Raw genomic sequence first — 24,549 nt, forward strand, 5'->3', positions numbered from 1 at the left:
GAAGAGGAGGAGGAGGAGGGGGCCCACAAAATGGCTTCCTGTGGCGGGGCGGCGTTCTGCGCGCTCCCCGCGCCGCCACGGGCCCTCTGCTGCTCCTCACGGGGAGGCGGCGCTGCTGGGCCTCATAGCCCCCGGGCTGGCTGTGCCGGTCGGGTCGGTTCGGGTTCGGGTTGGGGTCCGGTTGGGGTCCGGTTCCCCTCTCTCCTCTCGGCTCCTCTCCCGGGAGCTCCTCACTGCACGGGCGCGAGGCCTGCGGGCGGGGGGGGGGGCAGGGGAGGGAGGGGGGGCGCGCGCACGCACGCACTGACGTCACCGCGCAGCCGCGCGCCGCAGCGCCCCCACCCCTCCCGCCCCGTGGTGACGACACCGCCCGCGCGCGGGGGAGGGAGCGCAACCACGCGAGGCGGCCGGCGGAAGTCCCGCCTCCTGAGCGCCCGGTTCTGATTGGATGAGTCGCCTGTCAATCTCACTCTCTCTCCCCCACCCCCCTTGCCGCCGCGGTGACGTCACCGGCGAGCAGAGCGCCCCCTGGCGGCGGGCGGGAGAATGGGGCAGCGCGCGCTCACGGGGACCCTCACAGGGACCCCCCCCACCCACAGGGACCCCCCCCCCCGCACCCACAGGGACCCTCACAGGGACCCCCCCCACCCACAGGGACCCCCCCACAGCACCCACAGGGACCCTCACAGGGACCCCCCACAGCACCCACAGGGACCCTCACAGGGCCCTGCAGCCCCCCCTTTGCTCTCCTCAGTCCCCCCAGTGACCTCTCCTGGGCCGGGCAGCACCCTCAGGCCCCTCAGAACCCCCCCTGCACCCCTTGCTGCCTGCAGGACCCTCCCCAGGCCCCGCTGTCCCCAGGCCCCGCTGTCCCCAGGCCCTGCCGCCCCTCTCCCCACCCAAAGCCCCCCCAGGCCCCCACCCTGCACCCACCCGAGGCCCCAGCAGAGCTTCCCAGGCCCTGCAGGCAGCGCTGGGGCCCTGGAGGACACTGCCACCCATGGGTGCCTGCCCTGGGGACTCAGGGTGCACCAGGGCTCAGCACCCCGGGCAGGGTCTGCCTGGCCCGAAACGGGGAGCAAGAGGCAGAGAAAACCTTGGGAGGGGGTGAGACTGCCCTGGGGAGCTCAGCACCCCCCGGGGCTGCCATGGGCAATGAGCCCCTGGGGAGCAGAGGGACATGGAGGGGCTGGAGAGTGTCCAGAGAAGGGAATGGAGCTGGGGAAGGGGCTGGAGAAGATGGAGAAGGGGATGGAGAAGTTGTGAGGAGCATCTGAGGGAGCTGTGGGTGCTGATCCTGGAGCAGAGGAGGCTGAGGGGAGACCTTGTGGCTCTCTGCAAGCCCCTGAGAGGAGGTTGGAGCCAGGGGGGGTCGGGCTCTGCTCCCAAGGAACAAGGGATGGGAGAAGAGGAACTTTTGGCACAAGTCAAGTGGTGCCAGGGGAGGTTTAGGTTGGAGCTGGGGAAGAATTTCTCCCTGGAAAGGGTTGTCAGGGCCTGGCCCAGGCTGCCCAGGGCAGGGCTGGAGTCCCCATCATGCCTGGAGGGGTTTCAGAGAAAGCCCTGGGGATGTGGGGATGAGGGACATGGGGCAGGGGTGCTGGGAAGGGTTGGACTCCTTCACCTTCAAGGTCTTTTCCAACCCGAATAATTCCATGACTCTGGATCCCGGGGCTCACAGCAGGTGCTGCCTCAGACCCCCAGCAGAGGCACAGACAACTCCCAGCACCTCCCTGGGTGTTTGGGTGCTCCCTCCCAGCTCCTGCAGGACTCACTGGGGTCACCACTGACCCACGAGAAATGCCCCATCCCCAGGGGCTGAGAGCAGGGGGGAGCTGCCCACCCGAGCCCGGCTTTGTCTCTGCAGACACCCGAGCTCCATCCTGGTTTATTCCCGATTTCCCAGCCCTTCCCCAGCCCCCCCGTCCCGCCTGGGCTGGCACCAAACCCCGAGCCCTCCCCAGGGTCCCCTCCGGAGCTGCCACAGCTGCAAGGAGCAGGACTTTGCGGCTCCACCAAGGCACCGCTTATTTTTAGCGCTTTTCCGGATCAGCTCCGAGGGCCTCCCAGAAAACCCTTCCTGTCCGCGGAAGTGGGGAAAAGAGGAGGAAAAACTCTTGAGGAGAGCTGGGCAGGCAGCGCGGTGCCCCGGGGGCAGGCAGGCTCCGGCCTCTCCCCCTCCCCGTGGGGTTTTCACTGGTGTTTGCACCACTGCTCACAAGGACCTCTTGTCCCCCAGCCTGGGTTGTTGGATTCCAAAGGAGTTTATCTGGAGGGATCCCCTGGGAGGAAGCAATCCGAGGTGTCCTGCTGCAGAGCAGATGGAATCCTGGCCAGGATCCTCACCCCCCGCAGATGCCCCACGCAGGAGAAGGACAGGACACCCGTGGGAGTCCTCAGCATCACCGGGACACGTGCAGTGAGAAGGGGAACGGTTCTCACCACTCTCCCCACCTCACCCTCCCATCTTTCCGGGGTAATTCTCCCGTCAGGATGAGGTGGAAGGGGAGATCCCTGAGGAGGCAGCAGAGCCCTGAGCCCGGGCGGGTCGCAGCCCTTCCACGGGGAGGGGGAAAAGTGAATCACGGGAGGGTTGTGCAAGAGCAGCGGGGCTTGGGGAGGCTGCCTGGGACACGCTGGTGACTCAAACCTCTGCCACAGCCGTGCCCAGCCCCGGGTGCCCGCAGGGCTCTTTGTCACCCAGCCCCAGAGCAGCTTTGTTGGCTCCAGCTGCTCCCCCAGCCAAGGCTCCGCGGTTCCGCGGCTCCGCAGCCACCCCGGGAGGTGCCACTGTCACCGGTTCTGTTCCCCACCTCCAGTGCTGGGTCACCTGCGGCTCCCACCGCTCCGGGAACAGCTGGAATCCAAACCTTGTGAGAGGACCAGAGCCCCAGCAGAGCCCCAGAGCCTCGGGGTGCTGGCGGAGGAGGAAGAGCAGAGGGCTGGGGTGTCCTCCCTGGAGCTGCACAGCCCCGTCCTGCTGAGCACTGACCTGACCGAACCCGGAGCTCTGAGCCCCAGACACCCCCTGCCTGCCTGCACTGCTCTCACCGAGGCACAGGAACTCCAAACAAATAAATAAATAAATACCAAACCGAACCCAGGAGATGGGGGGTGTTTTGAGACAAGCCTGGAGAGCTCAGTGTGAGAAATAAACCCCAGCAGAACGGTGAATTCCTGAGGAGGGGCACAGGCAGGGTCCCCTCCACCCTTTTCTCTTTTGCAGAGTTGCAGATGTGGTGTTGGGTCTCACCAGACTTCCCGGCCACCCCCAGCCTCCCGCTGACCCCAGCAGCTTCCCACAGGCTGATGTTTGGAGCAGGTCCTACCAGCACCAGGGCTGGACTTTTACCACCTTGGATCATCCATCCATCCATCCATCCATCCATCCATCCCTCCATCCCTCCATCCCTCCCTCCATCCCTCCATCCATCCATCCATCCATCCATCCCTCCATCCATCCCTCCATCCCTCCATCCATCCCTCCATCCATCCCTCCATCCATCCCTCCATCCCTCCATCCATCCCTCCATCCATCCATCCATCCCTCCCTCCATCCCTCCCTCCATCCCTCCATCCATCCCTCCATCCCTCCCTCCATCCCTCCCTCCATCCCTCCATCCCTCCCTCCATCCCTCCATCCATCCCTCCATCCCTCCATCCATCCATCCCTCCATCCCTCCCTCCATCCCTCCATCCATCCATCCCAGGCAGGGCTGTGGGGGTCAGGCAGCCCATGGGAGGAGCAGGAAAGGCAGCTCCATGTCCATCAGAACCACAGAATGGGGTGGATTGGAAGGGACCTTAATGTCATCCATTTAATTTAATAATTTAAATTAAATTAATAATTAAATTAACTTAATGTCACACCTCCCCCAGCCCAGGGTGCTCCAAGCCCCACCCAACCAGGGGCTCAGCACCCTCACGGTGAAGAACCCTTCCCTAGCACCCAGTCTGAATCTCCCTCCCTCGGGTTTCAATCCATTCCCCTGAGTCCTACCACTACCTGAGATCCTAGAGAGTCCCTCACCAGCTTTCCCTGGATAATGGGATATGGGATCTTTAGGATACAGGAAGGCCACAATAAGGTCTGCTCAGAGCCCTTCCTTCTCCCCACCTCTCCCAGGCTGTCCCCCTCGGGAAGGTGCCTCTGTACCTTTCTGTCACTCCTTTTCCTTTGCTCATGGCACTGCAGCGGGGCCCTGTCCCCTTGAGGACCCTGCAGCACCCTGCAGCACCCTGCAGCACCCTGCCAGGAGCAGAGGGGCTGGGGCAGCACCTCCAGGCACCGGGAGGAGGATGCAGGCAGAGGTCGGGCAGAGCCTTTGGCACCAGCACCACGAACGGCTCCGATTTCTGCAGAGTCACCGCGGCTCAGCTGCTGGGGAGGGCAGGGCTGGGACACGGGGACAGCCATGGGGACATGGGGACAGGCAGGGGGACAGGCAGGGCTGGGACATGGGGACAGGCATGGGGACATGGGGACAGGCATGGGGACATGGGGACAGGCATGGGGACAGGCAGGGCTGGGACATGGGGACAGGCATGGGGACATGGGGACAGCCATGGGGACAGGCAGGGCTGGGACATGGGGACAGGCATGGGGACATGGGGACAGGCCCGGGGACATGGGGACAGGCAGGGCTGGGACAGGGGGACAGGCAGGGCTGGGAGCTCCCCGAGGGCTTTCTGCCATCCCAGCAGAGCCTTTCCCTCTCTGAGGTTCTGGTCCCAGGCAGGGGGTGGGGATGGCAGGAGCTGAGCAGGGTCCTGTCCCTGGTTCCTCCTCCCAGGCTGGTCAGCAGGGAGCAGAGCAGCCACCGGAATGAGGGGCTGGGAGGTGACAATCACCCACTGGGTGCTTCCATCCCACACCCAGAACCTCAGCACCCGGGGCCCTCTGAGCAGGCACCACCTCTGAGTCCTCCTCCTGCGTGGAGCTGCTGCAGGGAAACGCCCTGGGTTGGAGGGACCTCAAAGCCCCCTACTGCCCCCCCTGCCATGGTCAGGGACCCCTCCCCCAGCCCAGGGGGCTCCAAGCCCCATCCAACCTGGGCTGAGACACTGCCAGGGATGGGGCAGCCACAGCTTCCTTGGGCAACCTGTTCCAGTCTCTCCCCACCCTCAAACTCAAGAATGTCTCCCTCATCTCCAACCTCAGTCTCCCCTCTTCCAGTTTTAACCCATTTCCCTTGTCCTCTCCCTACCCCCCCGTGTCCAAAGCCCTCCCCCAGCTTTCTTGGAGCCCCTTCAGATATTGGGAGGTTGCTCTGAGCTCACCTGGGAGCCTCCTCTTCTCCAGGCTGAACACCATTAGTGATCAGCCAGTAATTACCCACAGGAGAAGAGGAAGCCTGAGACCCAGGATCCACGTGGAAGACCCTCCCTGTGCACACTGGGGATTTATTCTGCTTACAAAAGGGTTCAGAGGGATCCCAGGGGGAGGAGGGGGGAGCGTGGGAAGGCCCCAAGCAGTTGGTTTGGGCTCTGCCTCTTCCCACCCCATCCTGCCAGCAGCTGCTGAAAGCCTTTAACCCCCGAGCAGCCACACTGAGATGAAAGCCTGCAGCCCCCCCGTGCCCACCGACCCCCCCTTGTCCTCCCCCCCATCAGAGCTGGGTGGCTGCAGAGCTGTCCCTGGCTGAGCTGGGACGTGGTTTGGGGGTGGCAGACAAGGGGCATTGGGGAGATGTGGGCACAAAGTCACCCCTGAGCCACCCAGCCCTGCATCCCAAGGGATTGTCCTTCTGGGGAGGTGTCAGGGGGTCTTCTCCCCCAGGGCAGCCCCAGGAGGGGCAGTGCTGGGCAGAGCAGGGGCTCTGGGGTCAGCTCAGCACCCACCGGGTGTTCTAAAGGCTTTGGGGTGACCTGAGGGAAATGGGGACTTTCCTCCAGCTGTGGATGGGAAGAGAGGGATCAGCACAGGGACCCACCCCAAATCCAGGCTCTAAGCTGTGCCCACCCCTCCAGCTCCCCCCAGGTCCATATGGGGTGAATCTTCCTCCTTACTCTCCAGACCTTCTCCATCTTCTCCAGCCCCTTCCCCAGCTCCATTCCCTTCTCTGGACACTCTCCACCCCCTCAATCTCCTTCTGCTCCTGAGGGGCCCAGAACTGACCCCAGGTCTGGAGGGGATGTAGGGAACCCCAGGAGCCATTTCTGCCTCCCAGCCCTGTCCAGGGCCTCTCTGGGCACGGGGTGGCTGAGGAGGAATCTGCAGCGTGGGTTGGGAGGATTCAGTCGGAGCCAGCAGCTCATTCCCAGATATTTTTTTGCAGAAACAGCAGAGCTGGGAAGAGAGGAGCAGGCAGAGAGACTCCAGTGCCCCACAGGCTCCTCCAGTGGGTGCATCCCTGGGAGTGCTGGTGAGCTGGTTTGGGGGGGAGCAGCCCAATGCCCACGGGACCCCCGGGTTCCTACCAGGAGCCAAGAGAAAGGTGGGAGTGGGAAGGGGGAGCAGTGGGGACACGAGGGGATCTGATCTCTCAGCTGCTGCCAGAGCTGGGGACAGTGTCCCACAGGGATGTCCCTTGTCCTGTCAGGCAGGACAGGCTGTGCTCCAGGGCTGCTCCAGCTGGTGCCAGCACCAGTTAGCCAGACCTCAAGGAAAAGCTGTAGGGAATGTCAGCCTGCTGCTGAGACCCTCTCCCTGCTCCCAGCCCGTGTCCCTGATCCCAACCCATGTTCCTGGTTCCAGTCCGTGTCCCTGCTCCCAGTCCATGTCCCTGCTCCCAGCCCGTGTTCCTGTTCCCAAGCTGTGTTCCTGCTCCTCACTTGTGTCCCTCTTCCCATCCAATGTCCCTGCTCCCATCCTATGTCCCTGCTCCCAACCCACATCCCTGCTCCCATCCTAGGATGGCCCAACCACCACAGAAGGAGATGGGACAAGGAGCTCAGGGTCCCAGGGGTGGCAGTGTCACCACCAGCTCCAGCCCTGTCCCCTCCCTCCCACGCCAGCCCGGCTCTGGCTGACACAGCTCCGGGAAACCTGAGCCCTGGAGCAGATGCTGGGAAGGACATCAGAAGGTCCTTTGCCACCCTCCTGCCAGGTGCCTGTGGCCCATCTGTCCCTGCTGCCCCCTGTCCCCTGCCCTGGGTGCCAGCTCCCTGTCACTGCCACCCTCACGGGCACGTGGCCCCCTGGGACCCAGGGGCTGTCCCAGGACACGGACTGTCCTAGCAGCTGGTTGGGACATGGGGCCACACCACCCCCCCACCCCCTCTGCCTTCCTCCCGGCCACCCAGGAGGGCTGGGAATTGCCTTTTTTGGCATTTTGTCAGCATTTTTTTCCAGCCTGGAGAATCTCCCTGGAGCAGAGCTTGGCTGAGCTTCCATGGGAGCCTGGGGGGCTCAGGGGGACACAGTCCCACCCTGCCCCACCCCATCCCACCCCATCCCACCCCATCCCACCCCATCCCATCCCACCCCATCCCATCCCACCCCACCCCACCCCACCCCACCCCACCCCACCCCACCCCACCCCACCCCATCCCATCCCATCCCATCCCACCCCATCCCATCCCATTCCACCCCATCCCATCCCACCCCATTCCACCCCATCCCATCCCACCCCATCCCACCCCATCCCATCCCATCCCACCCCACCCCATCCCACAGCCAGGGTGACAGTAACAGGATGGGGTCCCTGCCACCAGCCACATGGGCAACCCCAGCCACCCCCCAGTGCCTGGGGACCACCGGTGGCCAGGACAGGGTGGCACAGCGTCCCAGAGATGGCCACAGTGTCCCAGAGATGGCCACAGTGTCCCCGTGGTGTCAAGCTGTCCCAGAGATGGCTGTGGTGTCCCAGAGGTGACCACGGTGTTCCGGGGTCAGCCGTGGGGTCCCAGGGGTGGCTGCAGTGTTCTGGGGGTGACAGTGGGGTCCCAGAGATGGCAGTGGATGGACAGTGTCCCCTGTCCCAGCTCAGTGTCACCCCTGGGGTGCTCAGCCCCCCTGACACTGACGCTGGCATGGTGCCAGGGAGGGGGCAGCATCCCGGGGGGGCCGTACAGACCCTCGGGTGACATCAGGATGGTGTCCCCTCCTGGGGACCCACCGGGGAGCCCAGGGGACAATGTGTCACCTCTGTCCCCACTGCTCTGGGGGCTGCTGTGGGGCCCTGTGCCCCTTAGTGCCCCTGCCCACTGGGCTGACAGGAGGGGCACACGGAGGGGCTGCTGTCCCCCCTGTCCCCACCACCCTGGGGACAGCCCTGAAGTTCAGCCCTGAGGCCACCGGCCACCAGCAGCATGCACTGGTCCAGTGCTGACACCTGTGGGCAAGGGACTGTCCCTCCATGTCACCCTGCCCTCTGTGTCACCCTGCCCTGCATGTCACCGTGTCCCAGCAGGTCATTCCGCCCCTACCTGTCACCCCATTCCCGTATCACCCTGTCCCTACAGGTCATCCCATCCCGACATGTCATGCTGTCCCTTCCCATTCCCCCCCAACATGTCACCCTGTCCCTCTGTGTCCCTTTGTCCCTGTGTCGTGTCACCTCCTGTCACCCCTGCCTGCCACCACAGACAGCTTGGAGGGGCTTTGGGGCCGGGGGCTGTGGGGGAGCAGGGTTAGGGACCCCTGAACCCACACACCTTGGGGACACGGGGACAGTGCCACCTGCACAGCCCGGGGGGACCTGTGGGCAGGCAGCACTGACCCTTCCTGGGACAGGGCAGGACACATCCCCCACACCAGCCCCTCCTTCCACCCTCTACCCTCTCATCTCCCCTTAACTCCCCCATCCCTTCTCCATCCTCCCTCCAGTCCCCCTATCCCCTCGCCCCTATTTCCTCCTTCCCCCCTCTACTGCCCCCTCCATCTCCCTCCCCACTCCCCATCACTTCTTTCTCCCTCTGTATCCTCCCTCCCTTCCTCCCTCTATCCCTGCTGCATCCCCTTCTCTCCCCCTCCATCCTTCCATCCCCCTCCATCCCCCTCCATCCCCCTCCATCCCTCTCCATCCTTCCATCCCTCTCCATCCCTCTCCATCCTCTCTCCATCCCCCTCTATCACTTCCATCCCCTCCATCCCTCTCCATCCCCTCCATTCTTCCCCATCGTCCTTCATCACTCTCCACCCCCCCTCCACCACTTCCATCCCTCCCTCCATCCTTCTCCATCCCTCTCCATCTCCTCCATCCCTCTCCATCTCCTCCATCCTCCTCTTCATCCCCCCTCTGTTATCCCCCCCATCCCGCCCCCATTTCTCCTTCCATCCCTGCTGCATTCCCCCCCTTCCCCTCTCCTTCCCGGTCTCCATCCCCCTCCCTCCCTGGGGCTGTGCCTTTGTCACCCTAAAAGCTCTTCCTGGAGACAGAGGACTTGGGTGGCAGGGGCTGGCCTGCACCCTGCATCCAACTCCTGCACCCTGCATCCCAGTCCTGCACCCTGCATCCCAGTCCTGCACCCTGCATCCCAATCCTGCACCCTGCATCCCAGTCCTGCACCCTGCAGTCTGCACCCTGCATCCCAGTCCTGTGCCCTGCATCCCAATCCTGCACCCTGCATCCCAATCCTGCATCCTGCATCCCAATCCTGCACCCTGCAGTCTACATCCCAATCCTGCACCCTGCATCCCAGCCCTGCATCCCAATCCTGCATCCTTCACCGCCCCCCTGCACCCCGCCCCCAATCCCTCACTCTTTATCCCCCAGCTCCCTCCTCTCCCCAGTCCCTCATCCCTCATCCCTCAGCCTCCATCCCCTGCCCCCCGCCCCCGCCGCAGCACAAAGCGGGGACTGCAGCTCCCGGCGTGCCGGGCGGATCCGGGGCGGGGGCGGCCACAGCCAAACCCCCCCGGGCCCTGCGTGTGCGGGGATGGGGAGGTGGCCGCCAATCCCCGCCCCCCCTTCAGCTCCCTCTCCCTGACAGTCTTGGGGGGCGAGGGTCCCCCCAGTCACCGCCCCCCCTCCCCATTTCCCTCCCTGCCGTGTTCGGGGGGGGAGGGGGGGCGGGGGTCCCCCTAATCCCCACCATCATGTCCCTCCCTATCGGGTGCGGGGGGAGGGGGGGCGTCCCCTTAATCCCCGCCCCCACGTCCCACCCCTCCGTGTCCGGGGTTGGGGGGTGGGTGTTTACCCCCGTTCCCCGCCCCCCGCGTCCCTCCCTGCCGGGTGCTTAGGGGGGGGGGTCCCTCTGCCCCTCGCCCCTCCCCCTGTCCCTCCCCGCTGTGTTCGGGGGGGCCGCCCCCAGTCCCCGCCCCGCAGCCGGGGCCGCGCTGCCATGAGCCAGCGCCCGGCGGGGCCGCCCCGCCGCCCCCCGCCCCCCCGCACCCTCCGCCCGGTCCCGGTCCCAGCCCCGGCCCGGGGGATGCTGCGGGGGCGGCAGGGCTGAGCCCCCCCCCCCTCTCCCCTTTCCGTTTTCCTCTCTCTCCCCTCCCTCCTTTCCTTCCGTCCCCCCCCACCCCCCAGCCCAGCCCCGCTCCCCGGTTCTCCCCCGGTCCCGGTAGCCGGGGCGGCCCCGCCCGCCGCCGCCATGGCCGGGAAGTCCCGCAGCGGTTCGGAAGCGCTGAAGGTGGTGGCCCGGTGCCGGCCCATGAGCAGGAAGGAAGAAGCCGCCGGGTACCAGCGTGTCCTGGAGCTGGATGTGAAGCTGGGCCAGGTGAGCATCCGCCACCCCCGCGCAGCCCCCGGGGACCTCCCCAAGACCTTCACCTTCGACGCCGTCTACGACGCCAACTCCAAGCAGGCGGATCTCTACGACGAGACGGTTCGGCCCTTGATCGATTCCGTGCTCCAGGGCTTCAACGGCACCATCTTCGCCTACGGGCAAACCGGGACCGGCAAGACCTACACCATGCAGGGGGTCTGGGCGGAGCCGGAGAAGAGGGGCATCATCCCCATCTCCTTCGAGCACATCTTCACCCACATCTCCCGCTCCCAGAACCAGCAGTACCTGGTCAGGGCCTCCTACCTGGAGATCTACCAGGAGGAGATCAGGGACCTCCTCGCCAAGGATCAGAGCAAGAAGCTGGAGCTGAAGGAGAACCCCGAGTCCGGGGTGTACATCAAGGACCTCTCCTCCTTCGTGACCAAGAACGTCAAGGAGATCGAGCACGTGATGAACCTGGGCAGCCAGACGCGGGCGGTGGGCAGCACCAACATGAACGAGCACAGCTCCCGCTCCCACGCCATCTTCCTCATCACCATCGAGTGCAGCGAGCGGGGCCCCGACGGGCAGGAGCACATCCGCGTGGGAAAGCTCAACCTGGTGGACCTGGCGGGCAGCGAGCGCCAGAGCAAAATGGGGGCCCAGGGAGAGCGCCCCAAGGAAGCCTCCAAGATCAACCTCTCCCTCTCCGCCCTGGGCAACGTCATCTCCGCCCTGGTGGACGGCAGGAGCACCCACGTCCCCTACAGGGACTCCAAGCTGACCCGGCTGCTCCAGGATTCCCTGGGGGGCAACGCCAAGACCATCATGGTGGCCACCTTGGGCCCGGCCTCGCACAGCTACGACGAGAGCCTCTCCACCCTTCGGTTCGCCAACAGGGCCAAGAACATCAAGAACAAGCCCCGGGTGAACGAGGACCCCAAGGACACCTTGCTGAGGGAGTTCCAGGAGGAGATCGTGCGGCTGAAGGCGCAGCTGGAGAAACGTGGGATGCTGGGGAAGAAGAGGAGAAGGAGCGGCCGGAGGAAGAAGGTGGCGGACGGAGAGAGCGCCCCGGAGAACGAAGGGGAGGAGGACAACGAGGAGGGCCTGGAGAAGAACATGGAGAGTTACCTGAAGGAGCAGAAGGAGAGGCTGGAAGAGGAGAAGGCTGCTATCCGGGATGACCACAGCCTGGTGAGCGAGGAGAAGCAGAAGCTGCTGCAGGAGAAGGAGAAGATGATCGAGGATCTACGGAAGGAGCAGGAGGCCACGGAGCTGCTGGCCACCAAGTACAAGGTATGGCCACCACCCCCCTTCGAGAGGAGAGACCCTTGTGGCCCCCAGCCCCTTCTGGGGTGCTTGAAGGGGTCCTAAGCAGGGTCCCCATGGAAGGTCCCCAAGCAAGGTGGGGTGCCAAGCAAGGTCCCCCAGCAGGGTCCCCAAGGAAGGTCCCCAAGCAGGGTCCCCAAGGAAGGTCCCCAAGCAAGGTGGAGTGCCAAGCAAGGTCCCCAGGCAGGGTCTCCAAGCAGGGTCCCCAAGCAGGGTCCCCAAGGAAGGTCCCCAAGCAGGGTGCCCATGGAAGGTCCCCAAGCAAGGTGGGGTGCCAAGCAGGGTCCCCAAGCAGGGTCCCCAGAACATCCCCGTGCTCCTGTACTGGGGGTCTGGGGTTGCCCTCAGCCATGGACAATCACGTGGATCGTGGGGGAGTGGGTCACTGGTGTCATGAGTTTGCTGTGCTCAGCTCATCCCCCCCCTCAGCACAACAAAGCATCCTAAGGAGAGGTGGGGGCAGTGATGCTGCAGATTCCTCCCTGGTGGCCCTGGGAACACGCCCAGGGCTGGGGACCTGGCACTGCTGCCACCCGGTCCTGCCCAGACAGCTCAGGGACGCTGGGAGATGGGTGACAGAGGGGACACGGTGGCCCCGGCCCAGCCCTGGGTGGCACTGCCAGAGGTCCAGGGCTGCACCACTGTCCCCTCCTCCAGCCGTGCTCCCATCTGGAAGCCCCCCCAGGGATGGGAGCAGGGCTGGGGGGGTCCTGACCCCCTCCCACAGTGTGTGTCCCCTGTCCCTGTGGTGGCCTGGGCTGGAGAAGTGTCACTGAGCCCTCCTCGGGGGGGGTAATGTGCCCAAGGGTGTCAGGGGGATGTCCTCGTGTCCTCCTCCATGGTCACAGCCCACACTTGTAGCCCCCCAGGGATGTTTTGTCATGTCCAGGGATGTGTGACATGTCCAGGGATGTGTGGCATGTCCAGGGATGTGTGACATGTCCAGGGATGTGTGACATGTCCAGGGATGTGTGACATGTCCAGGGATGTTTTGTCATGTCCAGGAATGTTTTGTCATGTCCAGGGATGTGTGACATGTCCAGGGATGTGTGACATGTCCAGGGATGTGTGACCCTGCCCAGGGATGTGTGGCATGTCCAGGGATGTGTGACATGTCCAGGGATGTGTGACATGTCCAGGGATGTGTGACATGTCCAGGGATGTGTGGCATGTCCAGGGATGTGTTGTCATGTCCAGGGATGTTTTGTCATGTCCAGGGATGTGTGACATGTCCAGGGATGTGTGGCATGTCCAGGGATGTGTGACATGTCCAGGGATGTGTGGCATGTCCAGGGATGTTTTGTCATGTCCAGGGATGTGTGACATGTCCAGGGATGTGTGACATGTCCAGGGATGTGTGGCATGTCCAGGGATGTGTTGTCATGTCCAGGGATGTTTTGTCATGTCCAGGGATGTGTGACATGTCCAGGGATGTGTGGCATGTCCAGGGATGTGTGACATGTCCAGGGATGTGTGACATGCCCAGGGATGTGTGGCATGTCCAGGGATGTGTTGTCATGTCCAGGGATGTGTGACATGTCCAGGGATGTTTTGTCATGTCCAGGGATGTGTGACATGTCCAGGGATGTGTGACATGTCCAGGGATGTGTGGCATGTCCAGGGATGTGTGACATGTCCAGGGATGTGTGACATGTCCAGGGATGTGTGACATGTCCAGGGATGTGTGGCATGTCCAGGGATGTGTGGCATGTCCAGGGATGTGTGACATGTCCAGGGATGTGTGACATGTCCAGGGATGTGTGGCATGTCCAGGGATGTGTGACATGTCCAGGGATGTGTGACATGTCCAGGGATGTGTGACATGTCCAGGGATGTGTGACATGTCCAGGGATGCACAGTCATGCCCAGGGATGTGTGGCAGTGCCCAAGGACATGTGGCAGTGGCCAGGACACATGGCAGTGCCCCAGGGATGTGTGGCCTTGCCTGGCTGGCGTGATGGGTGTCCCATGGTGGGTGTCTCATGGTGGGTGTCCCCATGATGGGTGTCCCACGATGGGTGTCCCATGGTGGGTGTCCCCATGATGGGTGTCCTGTGATGGGGGTCTCCATGACAGATGGCCCATGACATGTGTCCCATGATGGATGTCCCATGGTGGGACTCTGCATGATGGGTGTCCCATGAAGGGTGTCCTGTGATGGGTGTCCTTGTGCTGGGTGTCCCACAATGTGTGGGACATGTGCCATGTCCCCATGACACGTACCCCATGACATGTGTCCCATGACAGGTGCCCTACCATAGGTGTCCCATGTGTCCCCTGATGGGTGTCCCGTGATGGGAATCCCTATGATGGGTGTCCCACGATGGGTGTCCCCATGATGGGTGCCCAGTGATGGGTGCCCAATGATGGGTGCCCTGATGGGTGTCCCACAATGGGTGTCCCACAATGGGTGTCCCATGATGGGTGCCCAGTGATGGGTGCCCTGATGGGTGTCCCCATGATGGGTGTCCCACGATGGGTGTCCCACGATGGGTGCCCCATGATGTGTGCCCAATGATGGGTGCCCCGATGGGTGTCCCATGATGTGTGCCCAATGGTGGGTGCCCTGATGGGTGTCCCATGTCCCAGAGGGGTGTCCCCCTCCTCCCTGGCCGGTGTCCCCACTGTGGTGGAGCAGGGTGGGGGTGATGTCCCCTCCCCCAGCACAGCTCAGTGGGGCTGCTCGGGGTCCTGGAACTGCTGAGTAATGTGGCAGTGCCAGCAGAGAGGTGACACCACCCCCCTTTGGTGGCCTTAAAGGCACCCAGGGGACAGGGGCTGGTGACACCAGTGCGGTGTCACCCCTGGGGGGGACAAACAGCCCCACCCCATCCACGCCCTGGTGGAGGGACCGAGGTGACACTTGTGCTGCTGAGGGACCTGCCTGGGGGGACATGGTGGGGGACACCCAGATGTGCACCTTGGAGAAACGTGGGGAAAAATGGGGGAAAAGAGGGGGGGAATAGGAGAAACGTAGTGGGGAAAGAAAGGGGGAAAAGAAACTGGGGGGAAGTTGGGAAAAAGTAGGGGAAGCATGGGGGAAGATGGGAGAAACAAAAGGAAAAAGAGGGGAAAAGGGGGTGAAATGAGAAAAAAAATAGGAGAAACGTAGAGGGAAAATTGGAAAAAAATGGAGAAATGGGGAAATAGGGGAAACATAGGGGAAACAAGGGAATAGGGGAAAAATAGAAATGGGGGGGAAAAAGAAACATAGGGGGAAATTGGGGGAAACAGGGAAAAAATAGGGGGAAAAAGAAGGGGAAATTAAAAAAAATCAGAAACAGGGAAATAAGAAAAATAATAAGAAACATAGGGGAAAAATAAGGGAAACAAAGGTAAAAACAGGAAAAAAGGGATGGGAATAGGGCAAAAACTGGAAAAATGGAGGAAAACAGGAGAAACGGGAAAAAAATGGGAGAAACATCGAGGAAAATTGGGGAAGAAATAGGAGAAACAGGGAAAAATAGGGGAAAAAATAGCATAGGGCAGAAAATAGGGAATACCCGGGGGAAAAGTGTGGAGAATGAGAAGGAAACTCGGGTCAGGGGGGTGGTGGGGTGGTGGCTGTTGGGGACCCCTGGGGACACCGTGGGGATGGAACATCCCTGAGCACCCCCGGGGCCCCCACACCCACCCCCGGGGTGACCGGGATGCAGGGGACACACGGGGACACACGGGGACACACGGGGACACGTGGGGACACACGCATCTTGCACGCGTGTGCTGGCACCTGCTGGGAAGTGTGCATGGGCACCCACCCAAGGACCCCCCCACACGTGTGTGCACACACCAGCACATGATGCACACCCCCCCACACGTGTGTGCACACACCAGCACATGATGCACACCCCCCACACGTGTGTGCACACACCAGCACATGATGCACACCCCCCACACGTGTATCCCATGGGTCTGCACAGACCCCCACACGTGTGCACACACCCGTGCCCCTGCACACATGTGGGTGTGCATGTGTGTGCCCTCCCGAGTGTGCTGACGTGTCTGTGTGTGTGTGCACGGGTGTGTGTGTGTGCACGGGTGTGTGAGTGTGCACGGGTGGGTGGGGGGGTGCAGGGACGGGGGGGGTTGAGGAGGAGGATGAGTGGGATACGATGGGATGGGATGGGATGGAACAGGATGGAGAGCAAGAAGTGGAGCAGGAGGAGGGGCTTGGGATGGGATGGGGTGGGATGGATGGGGGGGTGAGGATATGGGATGTTATGGGGTGGAATGGGATGGGATGGGATGGGATGGATAGGATGGGGTGGGATGGGGGGTGAGGATATGGGATGTTATGGGGTGGGATGGGATGGATAGGATGGGGTGGGATGGGGAGGTGAGGTGGGATGGGATGGGGTGGGATGGGGTGGGGTGGGATGGGATGGGAAGGATAGGATGGGGTGGGATGGGGGGTGAGGATATGGGATGTTATGGGATGGGGTAGGATGGGGGGGTGATGTGGGGGGATGAGGTGGGTCCCCACATCCCCAGAGCCCAGCAGAGCTGCTGGGTTGGTGCCATCTCCCCTCACAGTCCCAGGGGTCTCCAGGCAGAGCCCCCCAGCTGGGGTGGGCACACTTCACCTCAGCTGTCCCCAAGGTGCCCCCTCCCCACCAGCTGGGGACCCATCTAAGCCGTCCCACAACCAGAGCTCCCTCCTCCCCCGCGTGTCCCTCACCCCGAGCAGGGAGCAGGGCTGGGGCTGGGCACCCGTGGAGGTCGAGCAGGGGGGCGGGGGAGCCGTGCCCTGAGCCCCGAGCCCACCCCGTGTCCCCCCCAGGCGATGGAGAGCAAACTGCTGATTGGGGGCAGGACCATCATGGACCACACCAACGAGCAGCAGAAGATGCTGGAGCTGAGGCGTCAGGAGATTGCCGAGCAGGTAAAGGCACAGGGCCTGGCCCTGCCCCGGGGGGGAACGGGGGGGCCCCCCGGGGCAGCTCCGGGCTCTGAGGGTTTTCCCTCTGCCCCCCAGAAACGCCGGGAGCGGGAGATGCAGCAGGAGATGCTGCTGAGGGATGAGGAGACCATGGAGCTGCGGGAGACGTTCAGCTCCCTGCAGCAGGAGGTGGAGATCAAAACCAAGAAGCTGAAGAAGGTGAGGAAGTGGGGAGAGCAGAGCAGAGAGCCCTGGGGTGTTGGGTGAGGAGAAGCTCAGCGTGAGCCATCAAACCCCCCCTGGGCTGGGCTGCACCCCCAGGGTGTGGGCAGCAGGGCCAGGGAGGGGATTGTCCCCTCTGCTCTGCTCTGGGGAGACCCCCCTGGGGTAAAGCTGTGTCCATCCCTGGGGTCCCCATCAGCAGAAGGACACGGAGCTGTTGGAGCCAGTGCAGAGGAGGCCCTGGAGCTGCTGGGAGGGCTGGAGCAGCTCTGCTCTGGAGCCAGGCTGAGAGAGTTGGGGGTGTTGAGGCTGGAGAAGAGAAGGCTGCAACGGGGAGACCTTAGAGCACCTTCCAGTGCCTGAAGGGGCTCCAGGAAAGCTGGGGAGGGACTTGGGACAAGGGCCTGGAGGGATGGGACCCTGCGAGGGGGAAGGGTTTGCAGCTGGGAGAGGGGAGATGGAGAGGAGATCTTGGGCAGGGAGGGAGGGAGAAATTGCTTGGGGTGAGGGTGCTGAGCCCCTGGTTGCCCAGGTTGCCCAAGGAAGCTGTGGCTGCCCCATCCCTGGCAGTGTCTCAGCCCAGGTTGGATGGGGCTTGGAGCCCCCTGGGCTGGGGGAGGGGTCCCTGGCCATGGCAGGGGGGGCACTGGGGGAGGTGTAAGGTCCCTGGGCTCTGGTGGGTGCTGGTGCTGAGGGGTGCCCCTCTCCCCAGCTCTATGCCAAGCTCCAGGCAGTGAAGGCAGAGATCCAGGACCAGCATGAGGAATACATCCGTGTGCGCCAGGACCTGGAGGAGGCCCAGAACGAGCAGACACGGGAGCTGAAGCTCAAGTAGGTGGTCGTGGGTGCTCTGTACCCAGGGGCAAAACTGGGGTGCATGGAGCAGGTTTGGGGTGCACAGAGCATGGCAGGGGGGCAGCCACCAAAGCCAAGCAGCATCTTCCCTTCAGGAACCTCCCCACAGGAGAGGCAGCTGCTGCTCCACCTCCTGCACTGGGTCTGTTTGCACTTCCAGGATTGATTTAATATCTAAAAAAAAAAAGTTCCAACCCAGAAAAACAGACATTTTAGCATTTTCAGGCTGCGATATTGATGCTTTTATTAAGCAACAGGATTTCATCTCAGATTTTGTTTCCGACCTGGGTCAGGCATTTTAAAAGCTTGGAACCATTTCCTGCAGCTGCTGAATTTCCCCTCCCCCCCAAAATAGGAATGAGATAAAAGTTCCCCTCGGGGTCCAACCTGAGCAACCTGTCCTGGTTGAAGATGTCCCTGCCCACTGCAGGGGGTTGCAGTAGATGCCCTGGAAAGGTCCCTTCCCACCCACCCCACCCTGTGCCTCTCTAACCTGTCTCCATCACCTCTCCATCCTCCGGACGTGTCCCCATGCCCTGGTATCTCCCTCTTCTCCTGATATCCTTCTCTTCTCCCTTCCCGACCTCTTTCCCACCACCTGTCCCATCATTTCCTTCCTCTCCTGCCCCTCCCCACCCCTCTGCCCCTGCCCTGTGGCTGCTCACTCAGGTACTTGATCATCGAGAACTTCATCCCACCAGAGGAGAAGAACAAAATCATGAACCGCCTCTACTTCGATGGGAGGAGGAGCAGTGGAAGTTCCAGCCCCTGGTGCCCACCGGAGGGTACGTGTGTCCCCCCAGCCCTGCCAAACCCCTCCCCTGGGGCAGGGATGTCCCCAGGCTCGGGGGGCACCTCGGGGACCCCCAGATACTTGGAGATGCCTTCGGGCGGAAATCGTCCCCGAGGCAGGAAGGGCCACGCTCCCCCGGTGGGCTGTGAGCTCCCTGTGTCACCCCTGGGGTGTGGTTTTGGTGGGAATTTCTGGGCTTTAGTAAAAGTTCCTCTCCTGCCTGATCTCCCCCGCCCGACTCTGCAGGAACAGCAACCAGATGAAGAAGCGTCCGACCTCGGCAGTGGGGTACAAGAGACCCATCAGCCAGTACGCACGGGTGGCCATGGCCATGGGAGCCCATCCCCGGTACCGGGTACGGGAGCAGGGAAGCAGAGCTGCTGGATAATGGGAGAGAGGGAGGCAGGGAGGGAGGGAGGGAGGGAGGGAGGGAGGAAGGGAGGGAGGGAGGGAGGGATGAATGGATGGATGGATGGATGGATGGATGGATGGATGGATGGATGGGTGGACAGCTTGCACCAGCAGTGGTGTGGCCAGGGCAGAGCCTGCCCCCCTGTGCTGGGCACTGCTGAGGCCACACCTTCAAATCCTGGGGTCAGTTCTGGGCCCCTCAGGATCAGGAGGAGATTGAGGGGCTGGAGAGTGTCCAGAGAAGGGAATGGAGCTGGGGAAGGGGCTGGAGAAGATGGAGAAGGGTGTGGAGAAGTTGTGAGGAGCATCTGAGGGAGCTGTGGGTGCTGATCCTGGAGCAGAGGAGGCTGAGGGGAGACCTTGTGGCTCTCTGCAAGCCCTGAGAGGAGGTTGGAGCCAGGGGGGGGTCGGGCTCTGCTCCCAAGGAACAAGGGATGGGAGAAGAGGAACTTTTGGCACAAGTCAAGTGGTGCCAGGGGAGGTTTAGGTTGGAGCTGGGGAAGAATTTCTCCCTGGAAAGGGTTGTCAGGGCCTGGCCCAGGCTGCCCAGGGCAGGGCTGGAGTCCCCATCATGCCTGGAGGGGTTTCAGAGAAAGCCCTGGGGATGTGGGGATGAGGGACATGGGGCACTGCTGGGGGAAGGGTTGGACTCCATGGTCTTGAGCATCTTTTGCACCCCAAATCATTCTGTGATTCTCTGGATGGATGGATTGATGGAGGGATGGATGGAGGGATGGATGGAGGGATGGATGGATGGATGGATGGATGGATGGATGGATGGATGGACGGACGGATGGATGGATGAACAGTGCGAGAGAAGATGGAATAAAGAAGCTCAGGATGATTTGAGAAGGGTCAGGTGAAGCTCCCAGCTTTATCCTCTCACTTGGCAGGGTGAGTGGCCACACTCTCAGCTGGGACTTGAGCTCTGGCTCAGTGGTTCTGGCAGCTTTTGCCTCTCAAGAGGACAGGGACACATCCAGCCTTGGCTGCTGGGATGACCAGAAGAGCCTGAGCAGGGCAGGAGCCTGGGCTGCAGTTTGAGGCAGCAGCAGCCAGAGGAGGGTCCTGGTTCTGCTGGTCAGCAGCATGGACACTGGAATGGGTTCCCCCGGGAGCTGTGGCTGCCCCATCCCTGGCAGTGTCTCAGCCCAGGTTGGATGGGGCTTGGAGCCCCCTGGGCTGGGGGAGGGGTCCCTGACCATGGCAGGGGTTGGATGGGCTCTGAGGTCCCTTCCCACCAAACCACTCTGGGGTTCCATGACTTGCTGGAGCTGGTGCCGTGTTTTGCCGTGTGGTGACTCAGTCCCCATCCTGGCTTTCCCTTTTCCCTCTCCTGCCCCAGGCTGAGAACATCATGTTCCTGGAGCTGGACCTCTCCCCTCCGGCCATCTTCGAGTTTGAGAGGAGCAGGGACCCCTCAGAACAGGACCCCCGGGCCCTGCACCTGGAGAGGCTGCTGCACCTCGACAGCCTCCTGGAGCGACCAGCGGCCTCCCGGGTCAGGAAGTCCCGGTCCTGGTGAGTCTGGGGGGGACAGGACAGGGATGTGGCACCACTGGGGTGCTGGGGGGGGTGTCTCGGGGCAGGCAGAGGGTCAAAGCAGGGCTCTGAGTCCCCCAGTTCCTTCTGGGGTGAAATTGGCCACCAGCTGCTGGGGTTGATCAGCTTTTAAAATACGTCAGACAGCTCAGCACTGGAGAGATGTGGGGTGGTTGGGATGGGTCCAGAGGAGGCCCTGGAGCTGCTGGGAGGGCTGGAGCAGCTCTGCTCTGGAGCCAGGCTGAGAGAGTTGGGGGTGTTGAGGCTGGAGAAGAGAAGGCTGCAACGGGGAGACCTTAGAGCACCTTCCAGTGCCTGAAGGGGCTCCAGGAAAGCTGGGGAGGGACTTGGGACAAGGGCCTGGAGGGATGGGAGCCTGCGAGGGGGAAGGGTTTGCAGCTGGGAGAGGGGAGATGGAGAGGAGATCTTGGGCAGGGAGGGAGGGAGGGAGGGAGGGAGAAATTGTTTGGTTGGACTTGGTGATCTCAGAGGTCCTTTCCAGCCATGAGCATTCTGTGATTCTCAGGTGTGGGCCATGGGTTAGTGGTGGCCTGGAATAAGGTGATGTCCTGGCTGGGCTGGAGTGGGATAGGACAAGGGGGAAGGGTTTGGAGCTGGGAGAGGGGAGCTGGGGCTGAGATGTGAGGGAGAAATTCCTTGGGGTGAGGGTGCTGAGCCCCTGGTTGCCCAGGTTGCCCAAGGAAGCTGTGGCTGCCCCATCCCTGGCAGTGTCTCAGCCCAGGTTGGATGGGGCTTGGAGCCCCCTGGGCTGGGGGAGGGGTCCCTGACCATGGCAGGGGGGGCACTGGGGGAGCTTTCAGGCCTCTTTAACCCAAAGCAGTCTGGGGGTCACTGTGTGGCTGTGTCACTGCTTTTGGGTTAGAGCTGACATTTCACACATAGTTTATATTTTCTGGACAATCAGACCTTGGCAATGTGGTGCAGGGACAATCCAGCTAGATATTTACAGCCCGGTTTTGCCGGTTTGGCTTGGAGCACCCTGGGGTGGGGAGGGGTCCCTGACCATGGCAGGGGGGGCAGTGGGGGAGGTGTAAGGTCCCTGGGCTCTGGTGGGTGCTGGTGCTGAGGGGTGCAGATGGGAAGACACGAGGTATCATCCTGCCCCTGGGTGTCCTCCAGTGCTGCCTGCACAGCCACTGACAGGACGTGGTGGGGTTTGGGGAGAACAGGAGGCCAGGGAAGGACAAGGAGCAGGAGGCCAGGGAAGGTCAAGGAGCAGGAGGCCAGGGAAGGACAAAGAACAGGAGGCCGGGGAAGGACAAGGAGCAGGAGGCCAGGGAAGGACAAGGAGCAGGAGGCCAGGGAAGGACAAGGAGCAGGAGGCCAGGTTGTCCCTGTCCGTCCCTGCAGGTGCCAGACGCCGCGGTCACTGCCGTCCTCCACCACGCATGTGTCCCTCGCCTCCAGCTCCCCCCGGGCCACCACGATGCCAGCTCAGGAGTGACATCCCGGACCCCCTGGTCACACACCCCCAACCTTGACCCTGTGCCACCTCGCAGTGAGGACCCAGCCCCACCCTGGAAGGGGCCCTGGTTGGCAGCATCTCCACCGCTCCCCGATCGGCTTCGTCTTCGGCTCCTTCGTGTGCGTCTGTGCAGCCCCGGGGCCAGGGGACCTTCCCCCCTCCTGCCCTCTGCTCTCCTTCTTCTCCACCCTCCCCCCCCAAGCCCGGATCTTCCCCTTTATTTATTTAAGGTATTTATTTATGGCGTGGTTGATGCGCAGGGTGGGGAGGCACCCTGGGGCTGGAGGACATCCCAGACTGGCAGTGCCCGTGGCTCCTGGGGTGGGCTCAGCTCCCAGCTCCCAGCCCCCCCCCCCGTGCTGATGCTGTGGTCCCCGTGCTGGACTGGGACGTGGGGACACTGCCTGGGTGTCCCCATCAGCCTGCTGCTGCCCACAGGAGTGCTCTGCAGAGCAGGCAGCAGAGGGCCCGTGCCCATCTCTGGTGGCTTTGGCAGAGGGTGAGGCAGCCCTGGATGCTGGTGCTGTGTTGGCTTTGCTGGATCCAAGGAACGTGGTGGTTTCTACAAGAATTTGGGGACTCTGTGGTGGCAGCACCTCGTGCTGGGCTTGTCAGAGGTTCAGAGGGATCTGCAGCTTGCATTAGCACTGGTGGCAGTGGTGACATCTCCTTGACTTCTGGGCATGGCTGTCACTCCAGGAACATCAGCTCCATCCACAGAGGGCTTGCAGATCCATCAGACCCAGTCAGTCCCAGTGGTGCTGGGACCTTGTTCACCTGTGCCACGTTCTGGAGATGGTGATGACCCTGTCCTGTTCAGTCACCTGGCATCCAGCTTGCTCTCCTTCCTTACGACAAGAAGAGGAGATGGGAAGCTCCATCCCTTCCCAGCCACCCTTCCCAAGGACACAGAGAGTCTGAGGAGCAGTGTTCCCTCGGGAGAGCAGAGGTGATGGTGTCCTGGCAACCAAAGGCACTGCAGGAATGCAGGACAGATGGTGATGCCTGGAGGAGTGCTGTCAGTAGCACTGTCCTCTGGGCTGGGTAATACCTCCTGGGGTCAGCTTGTCCTTGGGAGAACTTCCCTGGTGATTGCAGGGGTCACGGAGGGATGGACATGAAACAGGTGAAATATAGGAGGGGGCACTCTGGAGATCTGAGACCCATCCCGGGCAGCAGCACACGGAGGTGCCAGGACATGGTTTGGTGATCCTGGGTGATTCAGGTGTCAGTGATACAGCTGAGGGAAGGGGGTGCCTGTTGAAGACCAGCTCTGGCAGTGCTGTGGTTGCCCTGGGGTGGCTTTGGGATGTGCAGAGGTGGGGGAGAGCTGTTTGTGTGAGAAGGTCCTAATGAAAACTAAGCCCCATCCCTGGAACCATTCCAGGGGAGGTTGGATGGGGCCCTGACCATCCTGCTCTGGGTGAAGATGTCCCTGCTCTGGGTGAAGATGTCCCTGCTCTGGGTGAAGATGTCTCTGCTCACTGCAGGGGTTGGACTCGGTGGCCTTGAGAGGTCCCTTCCCACCCAAACCACCCTGGGGTTTGATGGGTGAGGCAGTGACCCCTGGGCCCCTTCAGAGGGCCATGGCTGGGAAGGTGTGAGCAGGCTGCAGCAGGGGCTCTTCGGGCATCTCCTGGCAATGAAGAGAATTTCTGCTCACTGCTCACCTGGATGCCTCCTGCACACGGAGCTGGGGGAAGGGAGGGAGAGGACACAAAGCACAGGCACAGGGCAGAACCATCAGGAGCAGAACCATCAGGAGCAGAACCATCAGGAGCAGAACCATCAGCTCTGCCTTCTTCAGAGCAGTGCCAGTCCCACCCTACAGGAGTGTCCCATCAAGGTGCCCTTGGGACAAAGCCTCGTGGTGGCCTTGGCAGTGTTGGGTAGTGGTTGGGCTCGATGATCTTAAAGGTCTTTTCCAACCCAAACGATTCTTCTGTTATTCCATGAGGCTGGGCTGGGGCATCCACAGACCTTCCCATCTCCTGACACATCCCCTGCTCTGCTCTGAGATGTCTTCTTCCCATGTCCTGCAGCACTGTCCTGCTTCCTCTTCTTGATCTTTGCCCCCTGCCCCCATCTTCCCTCCTGTGTCCCACAACATCTTCTGTCTCTCCAAAACCTTTCTCCCCTTCTCCCCTACCCCAGCAGTTGGCTTGTAGGTGATTTTGGAAGCTGTGGGTTGTTCCCAGGGCTGAGCTCACTCCCTTTGAGCAGCACCCAGGTCTGGGGTGTCCTCAGCCTGGAGAGGAGGGTGCAGGAGAAAGGGGGTGGTAGAGAGGGATCCCTTCCAGGGTTTGGGGTGAGCTCCTCCTGTCCAGCAGGCAGGGAAGGGGTTGTCTGTGCCCCCCCTGGAGCAAGAGGGCTCTGGCCCCATGGAACCTGGTGGGTGAGGGACCTGGTTCTTTATTTCATTTCCAGGATGGCCTC

The 24,549-nt window shown here is 62.4% G+C and overlaps 1 protein-coding gene across 1 annotated transcript; it reads left to right on the forward strand.

Annotated features, from left to right (window-relative positions):
• Window positions 1-10,184: 10,184 nt before the first annotated feature.
• On the forward strand, window positions 10,185-22,705 carry KIF3C (kinesin family member 3C). The gene is given in 9 exon segments (XM_071742315.1): window positions 10,185-11,892; window positions 16,706-16,807; window positions 16,901-17,023; window positions 17,739-17,857; window positions 18,551-18,618; window positions 18,621-18,666; window positions 18,921-19,029; window positions 20,431-20,606; window positions 21,999-22,705. Coding segments are annotated over 9 exon segments (2,250 nt in total). The 5' UTR covers window positions 10,185-10,479; the 3' UTR covers window positions 22,093-22,705.
• Window positions 22,706-24,549: the final 1,844 nt, after the last annotated feature.

Source organism: Heliangelus exortis, chromosome 3, assembly GCF_036169615.1.
Source record: "Heliangelus exortis chromosome 3, bHelExo1.hap1, whole genome shotgun sequence".
Lineage (NCBI taxonomy): Eukaryota > Metazoa > Chordata > Aves > Apodiformes > Trochilidae > Heliangelus > Heliangelus exortis.